Here is an 18,112-nt window from a genome sequence, read left to right as displayed (position 1 = left end):
GGATATCCACTTTTCCCAACACCATTTGTTAAAGTGACTATTCTTTCCCCATTCTGTGGCCTTGGAACCCTTCTTGAAGATCATTTGACCATATATGTGAGGGTTTATTTCTGAGCTATTCCATTCCATTGGTTTGTATGTCTGTCTTTATTCCAGTACCATGCTTGTTTTGAAACAGTAGCTTTGTAGTATGTTTTAAAATCAGGAACTGTGTGACTTTGTTTCTCTTTCTCAATTGTTTTGACTGTTTGATTCTGTATGAATTTTAGGTTTTTTAATTTCTGCAATAAATGCCATTGAGATTTTGATAAGAGGGTGCATTGAATATATAGATTGCTTTGGGTAGTCTGGATATTTTAACAATATTAAGGGTAGGATTATATTTTAATAACTATATAGAAGAGCTGGTTATCTGTGAAGGCTATTCGAATTTCAAAACAATAAAATTATGCCATTGTCCTATTGAAGAGTACTTACTTTATTTTACCCTCTCTCTAAGAGAAAGAGTGGGGAGATCAAGAAGGAGAAGGTAGGGTTACAGAGCTCCAGCCCAAGCAAAGGGTTTTGAGTTATTAAGGGACAAACTAAAAATAAGGGGAAGGGTAATTAGCAAGTATTTCTCTGAATTATACCTTCTGGGAAATTATCTGATACATGAAAGGACTGTTCCTAGCAATCCTAACTCTTGTGATTATATTGAAATTCAGAACGATTATTAATAGTGAGCATTTTCTATTGAGTGCTAGCAGGTTAACCTATGATTAATTCTTGTTCATGTATTTTAAAATGTAGAACAGGCCAATAAAAATTGCTAGGGTGGTAAACTGGTTCCTGCTCTCATTATTTTTAACTTACAAGTTATTTTTATTTTGGTTCAGGTTTTTTTAAATGAGTAATATCTTGTTTCATGGATGAGATTTCTTGTTTGTAAGGCTATTCATTATAGTCTTTTAACTTTCTCTTCATTGTTTGTAGTCAAGTTGTGCTCTGCTTGTTTTGGTCTAGTTCTTTCATGTTAGAGCCCAGTGATCTTGAGTTGGCCCTTCTTACTTAAGTGTGAAATGTGTACCCTGTCACTGTGGGCAGGCCAAATCTGTTGGGCTTCTCTGTGGGATGATGTTGTAGAGACCCGGCTCTTTCAAAAATCCATAGGTCTTTTCTCCCTGGCTATTTATTTTTTTCCAAAAATAATCCCAGCGGACTGCTGCTGGGAGCGGTACATGTCTTCTTGCTTTTTGCTAATCACCCTCTTTTTGCTTCAAAGCCCTGCTCTCCCCTGTGCTTGATGTCTAGTTTGGAGCCTCTACTTCAGATTTTATATAGAAAAACCATGGACCAGAATAAAATAGGGATAACCATCTGGGGAGGAATCTAGGCCACTGACCTCATTCAGGCTTCAGTCATCCACCCCTGCTCCATCCCCGCCTTCGTAGGACCTGATACCTGCAATCGTGGATTTTCTGGAAGTGCTGTGACTTACTTGTGTTGCTTTTCTCCTCATTGATACCTTCTCTGGAGGCATCTGCTATTCTGGTTTCAGATCACTGCTAACTCCGCCCATCTGCTTTACATTAGTTACAGATTTATTGATATCTCTCATCTGCTTTTATGTCCCTGCAATTTTCTTTGATCTGTGGGTTTTAACATTTAAAAAATATTTTTGTTCCCTTTCTAGTGGCGTTCCCAGGGGAAGCAGCAATAAACATATGTTCAATCTGCCATATTTAATCTAAATATCTTCCTCCATCACACACCAGAACTTCAGGACACATCTCAAGTCCCACACTTTTCAAGAAAGCTTTTCCCCATGACTCTAGATGCTATTGACACTTCCTGCTTCTTACCCTAAAACAGACAAAAATGCTTGTTTGCAGTTCTTTGTCATATATTTGTTTCTGTGGCCATACAACTAAATTTATACTTTTTCTTACTACCTTATTTTGTTTTTAAAAGAACTATATTTCAACCCTATTTAGTTCAGTTTACTTATTTACTAAACACCCATTGTGTACAAAACATTACTTTAGTTATTACAGGGCATATTGGGGGAGTAGCAAGATAAACTCTAACTAACCATTGACATTGGAGGGGATGTGTGTGGTGGGGAAGGGGACACGGGGAAGCCTAGTATATCAATCAGGGGAAACATGGTCAAAACTCCACAGGTGGGAAAGCGCTAAGCTCGTTCAGGCAAGAATAAGTTTTATTTCATGAAATGCAGGGGTTTTGTAAAGAAATAATAAATCTGCCTGCTAAACAATTTTATTCATTTATTTATTTTTGGCAAGGCCAGCCAGTCTGTCTGTTGTCTCTTCCCTGCTGGACAGAGAGCAGTGCCTGGCATATAATAAACACTTAATAAGCATATACACTTAATAAGCATTTGTTGATTTACTGTATGGAAAAGCACTAGGGGAATGGATGCTTTATATATTCTGCTTTCTTACACTTTTAAAAAAATAAACATGATACATTCCTGCTCTCCCACCCGTCATTTTAGATTTTCCTTGCTCCTGCTTAACTTGGAGGAATACTACTTTGAACAGCATACAGCTCATCATATTCAGCATAAGGGGAGTCAGAATGAAAGGTAAGGAAGATGTTTGGATTTCTGTGGACTTTCTATAGTCTGATATTTTTAAAATTAAACCTCTGATCATATAGATTTTTTCCTCCTTCTTTCATATTGGGAAAGTAATGAGAAGAGAGGAATTTTTAAGTTGCTGTCATACTTCAGATATTTTCCAAAGCTAAGAATCAGTACGTACTAATTCCTTCAAAGTTGTAAGTGTCTCAGATCAGGTGGCTAGGACTCTGATTCATTCTGTCATATTTTTCTTGCATCCCTTTTGTATTTATACTTCCAATTATTTATGTTATGGTATTATAAAGTAATGATCATAAAACATAGAGTGGTATAAAAATCAGTACTGTCAATTTGAACTGGAAGCAGCATTTTCTCTATATTTAATAACTACTTATTACTATAAAAAACCAGATTCTGTTTCTTTGATCATGCCTTTTAAAAGTTATGTACGAAAGTATACAATGAAATTTTTATTTAAAATGCCAGCTTAGAGTTAACTAAGATGAAAGTTGTTCCAGCAAAAATGTTTCTGCTAATGATTTCCTGTTGGGATATCACTTAACAACTATAGGCCACACTTACAACATGCTTTCCTATTACATGGTTGAACTTTTAGTGTTCTTCAGGATTTGTTCTGAAAGGATCAAAGCTATGTAGTATTTGTTTAAATATAAACCGAAGTAAAAATGACTTAGCTTTTTGTTTATTATCTTAGGACATAACTTTCCTTAGCAATTATTATCATTCCTCCGTAATGGCACCTTGCTTTCTTATGTCTGAAATTTTGCTCCTATTCATTTCTCTAATTTCATACCTTTTTATTTCTCTCAACACCCTTGTGTCCTATATCATTTAATGGCTTGCTTAAAATTAAATACATTTGTTTATTATTAAAACACAAATATAAGCTAGCAAATTGAAGCCTAGTTTTGTAATTCTAAAGTTATCATTAGGGTAACATGGTACAACCCCATGGAAGTGAATTTGGTAATATCTAGCACAATTGCGTGTGCATTAACCTATTCATCTAGCAATGCTACTTCTAGGGAACAATCTCAAATATGCACTGAAAAATTTACACATGGACATATGTACATGTTATTTATTGTAGCATTACTTGACTGGAAACAATCCAACAGTGAACTGATTGAACAAACCTTGCAAAGTACACATAGGAGAGTACCATGCAGCTGTAACAAAGGAATGAGGAAGTCCTGTACTGCAGTGGAGTGATGAGCATATGTTAAATGCAAAAAGCAAAGGGCAGAATACTGTGTATTGTATGCTATCTTTCACATGAGAAAGGGGGGAATAATTTTTTATTATATTTTTAAAAGTAAAAAAATTTAAATTATATATTTTAAAAAGCACAAAGTAAAAGCTAATGGAAATGGTTATCAGTACAGAAGTGCAGGGGGGATCTAGGTAGTAATATGGAGATGACAACTCAACTTCTCTAGTTGTACCTTATTTTATAACTTTGGTTTTGGAACCATAGAAATATTCTTTACATATTTAATACAGAATTAAATTTCAATAGTAAAGTCTAAAAATAAAATTAAGAAAAAAGAAACAAATGAACTTAACTAAATAAAGTCAGAGGGTTGACCACAGAGAAGAATACAGCATAGTAATTTGACTGTGTCTCCAGTAAGATGCATCCTAAAAAAAGCAGCAGGTGAAAAGCTGCTGAGAAATAGTATAATGAGCATATCAAGGTGGACCCCACTGGAGCCTCCTGATATGAAGTACATGTGCACCGCCTCTGAAGCATTCTTGTCAAATCAGACTGGAATCTGGTTAAGTCTTAATTTTGTCAGTTATTTGAAGGAAATGGGATAGACGAAAACCACAAAGATGCACTCAGTAAAATTAATAATGTAGCAAATGAAGTTGTTTTAGATGAAGAGATAATAAGAGGCATTATCAACTAAATGTAATATAGACTTTGGGTTTTGACTTGAACAAGCTATTAAAATATATTTAGGAAATAGAAAATGTACACTTGATGACATTAAGGAATTATTAATTTTTTAGATGTGATAATGATAGGTCATTTATTTAATGAGTCCATCTTCAGAGATGTATTTATGAAGTGTATAGTTTCCAGAATTTTCTCTCTAACCCAGCAGTTAAACACAAAACAAGAATGACCTCGTGTTAACAGTTGCAGAAGCTAGGTGATTGATACCTGGAGTTTTCTATTCTATTTTTATGTGTAAGAAATTTTCATAAAATACTTTTCTTAAGTTATTATTAGGGAATTTAGGGTGTTAAAAAAGTAAGTGCAGTTAACAGCATGGGGAAAAAGTGGTGTAAAATCAACAATGTAAAAAATCCTTTGAGAATGAAGAATTGTAAACTAAATCAGGAACCTTTAGCATGATGGATCTTCTCATTCATTCAATGCATATATGCTGAGCACTGAAGATAGAAAGCTAGAGAAGTACTTTCTTTTTTTAGAAGTACTTCCTGCCCACAGAAGAACAGGGAGTATTACTCTGGTGATGGTAGAAGGAAGGGGGGCCAGTACTCAGACTCTAAGACTGTATTTCTCAGTGTGATTTTTTTTAAGATGCTATAACTTTCCAACCAATAGATTATTTAAACTATATAGAGATGGCAGATATAAATCCAAGATGTGGAATTAAAAATCTTAAATCTAACATTTGAATTGATAGTCTTTAAAATTGTTTATTATTATGAAACACATTTTTTCCTGAATCATACCCCAAAATCAACATTAAAAGAGTTTTACGTGCTAAATTCAAATTCAGTTTATTTTTCCATTACGATAAGTAAGAAAAAAAACTCTTACAGAGTCAACTTTAGATATTTAGTATTGACTTCTGAATAGTTTTTTTTAAAAACAGGGAATTAAAAGGATTTACTAGAGACAGGAGGACAGTGTTTCTTAATGATCAATTTTCTAATCCTTAGTTTCCCTTTCAGTGCAGTTGTGAATACAAGCGATACAAGTAGAATGCAAGGGACAGTGCTCACCAAATGAATCCATACTGTAGTGTATGCAGATTTTGTTAATCTCTAGGAGATGAGGAAAATTATTTTGCTATATTTTCTAACTTTTTGTACCCTTCTCTTTAATTCTTTTGTTGATCTTTTATTAGTTGATGCTTTCTAGTTAAAATATATTATGATTCTTTTGTGACTTTTGTTAATATGCATTAATAATCTTTGTACTTTGATCTCTAGGAGAATCAGAGGCTCCTTTAAAATATGTTCAAAATCAGTTATTTTTGAACCAGATGCAATATCCCAGCCCATCATTAAGGTAAATGAAATGTAAAAATAGAGACATTCCTATTGTTTATGTATATTTTGCTTTTGTTTATTTTTATATTTCTCTCTTATTTTTTTTATAGATTCCTTTGAGAGATTGTGTAAAAATAGGAAAACATGGAGAAAATGGAGCCAATAGACACTTTACAAAGTATGTCATCATCACTAACCCTTTAATTTTACTTCTACCAAAAGTGTATATATGTTTAATAACTTTCATCTGCATTTTAGGGCAAAACCTGGGGGGATTTCACTCATTTTCAGTCAGGTAAGAATCACATAGTAAATATCTTGTCCTAATCTGAATGAACGTTTTGCACACGTGCATGTGTGTGTGTGCATGTGTGTGTGTGTTTCAGCATGGTTAAATTGTTTCCAGGAATCTTAAATGAAGGCCATTGCAATAGATGTTTAAATGCTTTTAATCAATTGAATCACTGAGAAATATATTCTTTAAAAAGATGTGATCCCGACCGAGATCCTTAATGTTTATAAAGCGTGTGATACCTGCAGGCTGTGATTTCAGGAGTCCTGGCCATGTCCGAGGGTTGAGATGAAAGGACCGCAGCGCCTCCTGTGGCCTCCTAGTCATTCAGTAGACGGGAAGCTAGCAGCACGCCTCTTAAATGGCTCTGAGCTTGACTCATGATGACAACCAAGGCAGCGACTCAGGATGTGTAGCTTTGTATAATTATGACGCTTGGGGTCATGACTTTTCAGTCATTCTGTGTTTACTTGGTATACATGTACGCACCCAGGACTTTGCTTAGTACTGGCAATACAGAGACAAATTAAAAAATGGATTTTCTCCTGTCATATACTTAACTTAATTTGTCTGTAGATTTTTGAAAAATTCTAAATAGGAAAGGAGTGGAGATTATCTACCACTTTCTTTTTTGGCTCTGGACTTCACCTTCTTCATCTTTAAAATGAAAGGGTCAGAGGAGATCAGTGTTGCCGCAGCTACTGACTAGAGCCCTAGTTCCTTGAAGTGTTCAGAGAAGAATCTTTCTGTGATCAAGCAAGTGTAGGAAAAGCTGTGGGAAACAAAGATACACAGATTCCTTTATTTCAGGACTTGACTCAAATTCTTCACATACAGAAGTGCATTGAGAGTCTCAAGGAGGCAAATGGTGAGGAGCAGAGAGTACTCCGAGCAGTTTTCAGATCACTGAAACCCTTGATCGTAGAACACTTTTTAATGTATACTGAAAATTGTTATGAATCCTCCCCCACTTTGGCTTTGTCCATGGGTCCTTTATACATGTTAGTCGACAGCCCTTCCCCTTCTTTTCCCCGTTATCTCCCTCTCTCCTCCCCTCTACTTACTGTCAGTTTGCTATTTATTTCAATGTTGCTGGTTATATTTTGCTTGTTTGTTTGTTTTGTTGATTAGGCTCCAGTTATAGGGGGAAGGATTGAGGGTGGGAGGTAAGGGTGGGTGGGGCGGGGGAAAGTGGTGGCAGGAAAATGGAGACAACTGTACTTGAACAATAATAAAAAGATACACACACACACACACACACACATAAAAAAATAAATGCAGAACAAAAAAAAGAAAAGAAAAGGCCTCTAACTTTTAAAAAAATGAAAATTTTTATGAAAGCAGGGAGATATCAGATGAGGTGATTTTCCAGGTCTGCATCCATGATTCCATTAATTTTAAGGAAGAAAACATTTCACAGGCTATCTTTGACTTTATACTGTTTTAATGGGCATATATAAAAGTTATAGCCATCTATTACTTTGGGGAGGGAACACCATTATTAATAATTCTGGTCTGCTGCTGTGCTCTCCTTACTTCTATAGCATTATTCTACATCGTTGTCTTACTCTGGAAAGGCTGCATCTTGAAAGGAACATATACTTAATTTGTATATGTTTCTTTTTTCAGTTGGAAGTGTGGTTTCCATTAGAAAAATACACATTTTGGTAAAATTTTAATAACTTTGGGCTTAGAAATAAGTTCCCAAAATCCTTCCACCTACTTTTAGTAGTGTGCAGAAGAGGTCTGTATCAAACAAATTCAAGATCAGCTTAACACCCAGGGGTAACTAGGCGCAAGCTACTCTTTTCAGGTTTTATTTTAAGCTTCCTGGGTATTAAGTACACAACCAAGAAATACAGCTTCTATGTTTTTTGATTACTTAGTATGTCTCAATGTTTCAGAAACACAGTAGCCTTCTCTTATCTGTGGGATACATTCCAAGACCCCCAGTGGATGTCTGAAACTACAGATAGTACTGAACCCTGTATAGACTGTGTTTTTTCCTATACATCATACCTTTCACTTAAAGGAAGACTTTACAGCTTTTCTTTGGCATATCCTAATTGCCAGCGTCACTGCTCTTGGGCTTTGGGGCCATTAGTTAGTGAAATAAGGGTGACTTGAGCGCAAGCACTGGGATACTATGGCAGTCTTCTCATCACCGAAGCAGCTACTAAGTGACTCATGGGTGGGTAGTGTACACAGTGTGGATACACTGGGCAAAGGGATTGCTCACATCTGGGTGGTTTGGAGAAGGAGGACATGAGATTTCATAGTGCCTCTTAGAATAGCACGCAATTTAAACTGGAGTTGTTTATTTTCCAGTTAATATTTCCACAGCAAGGTTGACTGCAGGTAACTGAAACCCCAGAAATTGAAACCATGGATAAAGGAGGACTATTGTTTATTAGGTTCTTTAGGATTTAGAGAGTTTTGCTTCCAAATTTTCTCTTACTGGTAGATTAAAGAGGGGTGTGTGTGTGTAAATTCATGCACCCAATAAGTATTATACTGAAGGTTTTAGAGATATAGGGAAGAACAAAATTATCTGAAATCTCCCCATGAATTTTACTTTTCATTAGAGGAAACAGACAAGAAGAAAATATCTCCTCTAATGTCAGATAGTGATAACTGTCATGAAGAAAATGAAAACAGGACAAAAGGATAGAATATGATAAGGGATACATGCGCCACTCTAGATAGAATGGTCAGGGATGCCCCGCCGAGAAGGTCCCACTTGGAGGCACACCACTCGGACGGCGTGAAGGAGTGAGCCACGCGGTTGTCATGCGAAATGATCCTGAGGTACAGATGTCCACGGCAGGTGAAAGGCTCCGTGAGGGTGAGTGTGCCTGGGCCATACGAGCGTGCTAGGAAGGCAGGTTAAAGCAGTGGCAGAGACCATGTCCTAGGGGGCTCTGTGGGCCATAGGCAGGAGTTAGAGTAAAATGCAGAAAAGAAAAGCCATTGAGAGCTAACACAGAAGGGTTGTGATCTGTGTGTGTGTAGATCTCTCTGGAGGCTGGGTAGGGGATATGCTGGAGGGGGCAAGTGTAGAATCACGGGTATTCAGAAACCAGGTGTCTTAGACCAGGATGACAGCAGTAGAAGGGCGAGGGGTGGTCCGTGTTTGGATATATTCTGAATAAAAACCTGACAGATGTGCTGCTGGACTAGTTCCAAGTGTGAAGGAAAATAGGAACGACTCCAACTTGGGAGTGCCCTTTATTGTGATAAAGGAGCAGGCTTTATTTAGAATGTGACCTCTCAGAGAAGTCGGGCAGCCTTTAGAAGCACTTTCCTGGGCCTCAGAGAAGCTGAGGCCAGAAAGATAAATTGAAGTCAGCAGTTCCCAGACACTTTTTTAAGCCCTGGGACTGGATGAGGTTTCCCTGAGACAGAGTGTGGACAGAGAGGCCTGAGGAGGCCCTCCAGAGAGCGCTCTGTAACATAATAGGTTGGGAAAATGGCACGGTTGGAAGGAAGACAGAAGGAGCAGCTGGTGAGGTCAGGGAGAACCAGCAGGTGGCTGGGGAGCCAAGTGGAAAACTGCGTCAGGCGGAGCCATCAGCTCTGTCACATGCTCTTAGAAACAGAGCCAAGGAAGTCCTGAGAAGGGACTCTTGGATTTGGTAACATGGAGACCTTGCGCATCTTTTATGACCTTCTCAGGAGTTGTCTCAGTAACGCAATGTGGGTAAAAACCTGTCCTGAGCCCAAGAGGGTGAAGCTGGCTCTTGCAAAGAGTTTTGCTACAAAAAGAAATAGAGAGATGGCCAAAGGAGGATGGAGACTGTGGAGTTTTTCACTATGGTTTGTATCAAATGGGAGAGAGTGCAGTATATAATCATGGGAGCAAAGGTTTTGGTAGCGGAGGTCCACATTTTGTGCCCTTGTAGAGAAACTGATTTCTGAGAGCCCGGAAGACCCTCCATCACAACAGTAGAGCAGACGGGGAGAGAAGTACAAGTGTGAGGAGATGATTGGCTCTGGCAGATGGTGTGCTTGTTTGACATGGTTACTAACCCTGTGCATCTAAGGACACTGTGTCCAGATCACCTCTAGGGAAGTTTCTTTGTGTTAACGAATGTATTTCATGCCACAGTGATGTTTTTTATCCATTTTTTTAGAAAACTGGCACTTAGATTAGCTTCCTTCACCTGTCCACTTGGTTACTTGGTACAAATAATGACATTCATGAAACATCTAAGATACTTTTATCTAGTGATGGTTGATGCTGTGTTGCCTTGATGAATCTCTTTTTTAATTTAATACTTGTTATTTCAACATCAGAAACTTAAAGCTCTGCTAATAATATTAACATAAGTGCTTTTGGAAATTGGAGATTATGTAACAATGATTTAAATTCAATTTATAATATCTGAACATTGTATGAAAATGCAATATATAATATTACATATTATATGTCTCATAATATATATCATCAGTATTATATATATCATAGTATAAGTATATATTATACTATGACAATTTTTATTTTACAAATATAAATTTGTCTTTCCCAGGTATATTTCATTAAAGAACACAACATTGTTGCACCATATAAAATAGAAAGAGTAAGTAAATCTTTCTGTTTATTCCCATACATTAATATAGTGCTTTTTCTACAATAAGATTTTGTGACTCTATTAACATCTTTAATCTTTAGTCAAATATAATAATAATGGGTATTTAAAAGCTTGTTACCTAGCAGTTATAGCAGAATTACCCAAGGGAACCACATATTTTAGTCCAAAATATTTCAATTACCTTTTGACTTAAAAAATATATTTAATAGGCCAAGGAAAGCTTAAATTATTAGAATAAAAATTGAAATCAGAACATACATCATTTATAAGATTATTTACTGGATATTATTGAGAATTTTTTTGAGAAATATGGGTTATAAAATGCCCTTACTTGAGAACTCAATAATAACTTATAAATTCTCTTAATTGGGTAGGAGTAGACTTGAGTATAATATCTGGTTTTCCAGGACTTGACATGTAAGCATAGACATTACATTTAATCATTCTGTGTTTCATTTAATTCTTTATGCTTCAGCTTAATGAATAGTAAAGGGATAATTCAACCAAAGGAGAATGTGTACAGGACCTAGAGACAGGGCTAGTGATCCTTATAATGACACCTCTGTGAATTAGGAAAAATCGCCCTCTCTGGGAGAACACAGTCTCATAGGCCAAATCTCAGCCCCAGTTCAGGTGCGTGCAGTCTCTCAGCCGGAGAATACGTTGTGGAATACATGAACTGCGTACAGCGGCCTTTGGGTTTTATATACAAGAAACTGCTGCATGCCCTGGTTAGTCAGAAACTATAAATACTGAAATTTAATTGCTCTCAGGTGGTAGTGTTGGCATTTTGGGCAGGGGCTGTCCCTCGTATCACAGCCTTTTCGCACCCACTAAATGCCCTAATGCACTGTCCCCCGCATTGTGTAGAGCACCTCCACAGCACCTCCAAGTTGAGAACCACTGCCTTGGGTGCTCTCCCTCTAAAGGCTCTCCCATAGCCACCTGAAGTGCAAAGCTGCGCTTGGTTCCTTGAAAAATTATGTAAAAGGAAATGAGTGAGGTTGCCTGAAGCAAAGAAAAAGTCTCTTTCTTCCGATGTAAATTAGAAACTAAAGGATTCTCAGTTTTCAAAAGGGTTGGGGGGCAGATAGTGACATCAGTGATGACGATGAGAGAGCTCAGGTTAGGAACCCGCAGACCTTCGTTTTTTCTCATGGAGACACTGCAATAACCATACATGGACCAATTTCCTTCATGAGAAATTCAAAAACCAGTTAAGAGCCTGCTGCACTCCAGGTTAGCATAAAATCAGCCTCGTTGAAGCTAGTAGGAAAATTTGTAGCCTCCCTCTAGCACAGTGTCATATGATTGGGAGGAAATTCCCAGCTCCCAACACCCCCCTGGGGAGGGAGAGAAAACCTTGGACCATATGTCCAATATTCGCACTTTTGGGTGCATTTGCCTCTTGGAGGCAGATTCCCGAGGGACTGGCTCTGTCTCGCCTATCTTGGAGCATTGACAGGACCCAGCCTACACTAGATGGCCAGGGACCACCCAAAGCAAGAAGGAGCAGGGCCTCATGCTGCTGCTCCAGAGGACCTGTGGTACACCAGACAGAAGCCAGTGCAGCTAAGCAGACTCTCCCTCAGGGGAAAGAGAAGAGAAGAGCATGGGACAAACAAAATTAACCATCACAGCATATATGGACCCAACCTCAATATATGCACCTGAACAGATGAAGCAAACATTGACAGAACTGGAGGGAGAAATTGGCAGCAACACAGTCATGGTAGGAGACTTCATGCCCCTCTTTCAGTAATGGATAGAACATCCAGACAGAAGATTAATTAGGAAAAAAAGGACTTAACACTATAGACCAAATGAACCTAACAGACACAAAAGAGCATTCTTCCCAACAGCAGCAGAATACACACTCTTCTTAAGTACACATGGAATATTCTTCAGAGCTGATCACGTTAGGTCACAAAACAAATCTTAATGAATTTAAGAAGATTGAAATCATACCAAGTATCTTTTTCAATCACAGTGAAATAAAACTAGAAATCCATAGCAGAAGGCAAGTGCACAAGTATGTGGAAATTAACACTCTTAAACAACCAGTGAGTCAAAGAAATATAAAGGGAAATTTTAAAATATCACAAGACAAACACAACCACCACAACATACCAAAACTTGTAGGATGCAGCGAAAGCAGTACTAAGAGGGAATGTATAGTAATATGCACTTGTGATAAAAAAGAGGATCTCAAATATTAATACCCAACTATACACCTTAAGGAACTAAAGAAAGAAGAGCAAACTAAGCCCAAAGTCAGCAGAAACAAGAGCATAATACATATAGCAGTAAATCCCACAGGGTCTGCTCCCTGAAACTCATTCCTGGGTGGCTTGAGGGAGAACAAACCGGGCGGATACATAGAACATTCATTCAGCCAGGGATTTGCTACTGCTCTTCAAGTAATGTCTTTTGATATGCTTTTCTTCTTTTGTTTCTAATTTTTCCTTTCTTTTTAGGGAAAAATGGAATATGTCTTTGAATTGGATGTTTCAGGGAAAGTGGAAGATGTTGTGGAGACGTTGCTTCAGGTAAGCCAGTGCCTCACTCGGGCATTTACTGGGCAGAGAATTTAAAACAAACTAAGGCAGAAACTTCTTTTTTAAGTATATTTATACATCTTAATGAAATCCTAATCTCTTATAAATATGAATCAGATTTACTTGATTATGTTGAATTTGAAAACTGTATATTAGGAAGGAGCCATACATATATCAGAAGAAATCTTAACTGTTACTAAGTAACAGAATGATTGCTGTTTTTCATTGCTTCTAAGGAAATATCTTCATATCATCTGAAAGAAAAAATAAATTCATGTATATTTATAATATTGTAGCTTCACAGAGCATCCTGCCTTGACAAACTAGGGGACCAAACTGCTATGGTAAGAGTTTCCAAAGATCTGTATCTTTATTATAAATTAATTTGTATTGATTTTACTTATAAATACTTAAATCCATACTTTTTAAATGATTCTGTTTTAATAGATAACAGCTATTTTGCAATCACGTTTGGCTAGAACATCATTTGACAAAAACAGGTAAGTTCTTTATGGTTTTGTGTACTGGCTATGGAAGCAGCAGACATCTTCTGTTTGCCTCGCTCAGCGTGTCCAAACTGATGTTATCATCTGCCTCCCCACACGCCTGCTTATCTCAGAGCATGGCCCCGCCTCAGTGCATGGTCGGCCTCAGGGGCTTCCTCAGCTCTTCTTCATCCTGGCATCTGTCAGTCAGGCCTGTAGACTAATTAATGCTCTCTAAGATCTTTCCAGACTGTTGGCTTCTGTCTTTTCACATTGTTATTGCCTCAGTCCAGGCCACCATTACCTGCCACTCAGAACACGGTGACAGCTTTCAGCTTGCGTACCTAACTCCAGTTTTCCCTCCCCTAATCCTTTTTTTCTCCACTGTATATATTGTACTTTTAAAATATATTCTTTATAAAGAACTTATTTAATTGTATCACTGTTTAAACTCTTCAAGACTTCCCATTGCCTTCAGTGTAAAATCTTCACGTTACTTGGCACACAGCTCTTTAAGTTCTAGCCTTTGTTCATTACTTTGAGTCACTCACTTCTCTTGAATTCTGTGCTTCAGCACTTTGCATTACGTGCAGTTCCTGAGTGTGCCACATGGTGTTTCACCTCTGAGCCTTACTGCATGTTCCTTCTGCTGAGAGTACTCAGCCTCCTTCCTCTTTTGCACCTCACTCACTCTTCCATATTCTTCGGATTTCAGCTTAGCTGTCAGTTTTTCTGGAAAGTCTTTCCAATCCTTCAAATTGTGATGGCTACCTTCCTGGGGTATCCCTTGGTAGGGACCAAGAGACTACATATTTACTGGTCTAATATTTTTTAAAATTTTCTTAGCTTTTCTAAATATACAGTATATTTTCTGACAACAATTATACTTTTTTAAAATGTTTTATTGTTTATACTATTATAGTTGTCCCATTTTCCCCGCTTCCACCCAGCCCGCCTCCACATCCATAGTCAGTGCCCACACCATTGCCTATGTCCCTGGGTCCTTCATGTATGTTCCTTGATGAACCCCTTTACCTTCTTTCAGTCAGTCCCCACCTTCCCCCTCCCCTCTTAATAGCTGTCAGTCTGTTCCATGATCCCCTGTCTCTGGTTCTATTTTGCTCATTAGTTTGTTTTGTTCATTAGTTTCCCCTTATTAATGAGGTCATACAATATTTACCTTTTACCAACTGACTTATTTCACTTAGCATAATAGTCTCCAGTTCCATCCGTGCTGTCACAAAAGGCAGAAATTCCTTCTTTTTTCTCTGCTGTGTAGTATTCCATTGTGTAAATGTGCCACAGTTTTTTTATCCACTCATCTCCTGGGCAAAGGACCTGAATAGGCACTTCTCCAAGGAGGACATACAGAGGAACCATAGATCAGATGAGATTAGGCGCGTTCGGGGTGGTATGGCCATAGACCAGAGGGCCCATAGACATATGAAAAGATGCTCAACACCACTAGCCATCAGAGATATGCAAATTAAAACCACATTGAGATATTTTCTCACACCTGTGCAAACAGCTATCATTAGTAAATCAACAAACAACAAGTGCTGGCAAGGATGTGAAGAAAAGGGGACCCTAGTTCACTGTTCAGTGCAGATGGTGCAGCCACTGTGGAAAACAGTGTAGCATTTCCTCAAAAAATTAAAACTGGAACTGCCTTTTGACCCAGTGATTCCACTGCTGGGAATATATCCCAAGAATCCCAAAACACCAATTTAAAAGAATTTATATACCCCTATATTCATAGCAATGCTATTTACAATAGCCAAAATTTGAAAACATTTATACTTTAATATTAAACTGTTCTCTTATTTGTTTCTTATGTTAACTAAATTTCCTTATATTAAATAGACTTTGATTATTTGTCTACATCTTCATCTGCAGTACTACAGTATTAAATACTGTAGCTTTTTAATTACTATACTTGGTATCTGATAGTGGAGGGCCCCACACTTTATTTCCTTTTCAATTATGTCTTCATTATTGTTGGCCTCACACACTTCGATATAAATTTAGAATCAGCTTGTTAAGTTCCATAAAAGAAGGCCTGCAAAGATATGATTGTAATTACAGTGAATCTCTCCATTTATTTTTGTCTTCTCTAATGTCTTCCTTATGATTTTTGTCATAAAGGTCTGTTTTGTGCTAGATTAATTCCAAGTACTTCATATTGTTGATGGTGTAAATTGTATCCTAAAAATTTTTATCATCTATTGTTGATACATAGAGTGCAGTAGATGTTTTTGTATTCATTTCGTTTTCAGCAGCCCTGCTAAACTTTGTGATCAATTTCATTAACTTTATATGTCAGTTCTTTAATATGTACAGAATCTCTTATATGAATTATTGTAGTATCTTCACCAGATAACATTTTTATTTTAAATTTTTGCATTTGTAATTATTCCAGCTTAGGACAAAGTAGAAAGTATTGGTTGAATAGATTCATTTATAGATTATTGTGTGCTAGGCTTTTGCTAGAAGCTTATGTTCATAAATGAGATTAATTTGTAATATTCTGTTTTATTGCTGTTCTTGTGAGATTTGTGACCCTTAAAACTTGCCCATAAAGCCATCTGGCCAGTGGTGTTTTCTGTGTTTATGTTTGCTTCCTTTTCTGTTTCCCTTGTATGGTACTCATTTTCATTTTTATACTTGTAGGCTATATTAGGTAAGTGGATTGCCCTAGAGAATACCTTCCATTTTAGAAAGGAAAAGGAATAAGAAGAATTAGCTTCTTTGACCCACTTAGAATACATGTTTTCTTTTCTTTTTTCCTTTTTTATTTTGCTGTGCCTATCACTCTTTATTTTTTTGTTGTATTTTTTTCCATTACCATTTATCCCCATTAAACCCTCTTCCACCTCCACCCACTCCCCTCCCCACCCCCAGCAACCACCATACTGTTGTCCGTGTCCGTGAGTCCTTTTTCTTATTTCCTCTGTCCCTCCATCCCCTAGTCACCCCTACATAATTTTTCTAGGTAGCAGTTTAGACTTCAATCCTGGGCTTCAGCATAACACTACTTTAAAAAATTGTTCACTATGAAAGCTTTCATTTATCCAGACTCTAAAATGTCAGACTGAAGAATTTGTGGAAGAAATTTTTACAGTATAAAATGAGATATCCCAGTATTGTATACTTCCTTTAAAAGAGAGAAGGTAAAGTTTTGCTAAAAAAAAAAAGCTTTTATCATATTTCTGAGGAAGTACTTTTTATTGAAGACATAAAGTATAACTATATTTATTTTTTCCTGCTATCCATTCTGAAATTTTAAATCCTTGTAAGTTAAAAGAATAATGATCACAGATACTCTGAGTCACCAGGTGTTAATTTGTTAGCATTTTGCCAAAGTTGCCTTAATTTTTACATTTGTATTCTTAGTGTCTTTGTGTGTGTATACATATACATAACGTATGTATGTCTGTATATCTGTATGTGTGTTATATGTATGTATATATGTATAGATGATATGTGTATATGTATATGTGTATATTATTTATACAATAACATATATGAGTATAATTTTGTCTGAATCATTTAAAATTATATTGCAAGGCGTCATGACACTTCACTCAGAACTACTTCACCAGGTATCTGTTAAAAGGATATTTTTAACTTTCCTTCATACTATTAGAATACCCAAGTCATAATTATTTTATATAATGTTATGTAAAATTTATAGTTACATATCCAGGTCTCCCCATCTGTACCCAAAATGCCTCTTTAGAGTAGTTTAGTTTGGATTAATTTCAGATTTAAAGAAAAGATGTAAACGTAGTACAGAGTTCCTTTACCCCTCACCCAGTTCCCCCATTGTTACGTGTTTGGTGTGCCATTGCCTCTTATCTTTTGTTAGATGTGTTCCTAGATTTGTGATTTTTTTTGATGCTGTTGAAATTTTATTTTTCAACTATTTGTTGCTAGTATATAAATATACAGTTGAGTTTGTTTTTACATTGACCTTGTATTGTATGATTTCCAAATTCACTCATTAGTCCTAGTGAGTTTTTTGTATTTCCATAGAGTTTTCTGTGTACGTAATTGTTTAATCTGTGAATAATCACACTTTCTCAGAAATCCTTATGGCTTTTATTCCTACTTCCTGCCTCATTGCACTGTTTAAGTAATAGATGTGGTGAGAGTAGACATTCTTGCCTTGTTCTTGCTATAATAGAAAAGGAGGTTAATGTTTCACCGTTAACGAATGATGCTAGCAGTAGCTTTTTTATAGATGCCTTTTTTTCAGAATGAGGAAGTTCCTTTTTATTCCTAGTTTACTGAAAATATTTTTGATAATAGGCTTAGAATTTTGT

General features: G+C 36.8%; 1 protein-coding gene across 2 annotated transcripts in view; it reads left to right on the top strand.

The window, feature by feature from the left end:
* The window catches only part of NSMAF (neutral sphingomyelinase activation associated factor), a 57,624-nt gene that overhangs the window by 14,980 nt on the left and 24,532 nt on the right, over positions 1 to 18,112 (top strand). For both annotated transcript variants that reach the window (XM_054590157.1, XM_054590156.1), the window contains exons 2-9: positions 2,501 to 2,590; positions 5,801 to 5,879; positions 5,971 to 6,038; positions 6,119 to 6,155; positions 10,682 to 10,732; positions 13,222 to 13,293; positions 13,599 to 13,646; positions 13,750 to 13,802. In XM_054590157.1, coding sequence (XP_054446132.1) covers positions 2,501 to 2,590; positions 5,801 to 5,879; positions 5,971 to 6,038; positions 6,119 to 6,155; positions 10,682 to 10,732; positions 13,222 to 13,293; positions 13,599 to 13,646; positions 13,750 to 13,802 — 498 coding nt within the window. The remainder of the gene's footprint in view (positions 1 to 2,500; positions 2,591 to 5,800; positions 5,880 to 5,970; positions 6,039 to 6,118; positions 6,156 to 10,681; positions 10,733 to 13,221; positions 13,294 to 13,598; positions 13,647 to 13,749; positions 13,803 to 18,112) is intronic.

The sequence above is a fragment of the Pteronotus mesoamericanus genome, unplaced genomic scaffold (genome assembly GCF_021234165.1).
Source record: "Pteronotus mesoamericanus isolate MK-2021 breed Mesoamerican mustached bat unplaced genomic scaffold, CSHL_Meso_final scaffold_174, whole genome shotgun sequence".
Lineage (NCBI taxonomy): Eukaryota > Metazoa > Chordata > Mammalia > Chiroptera > Mormoopidae > Pteronotus > Pteronotus mesoamericanus.
This window is presented reverse-complemented; position numbering and strand designations above follow the sequence as displayed.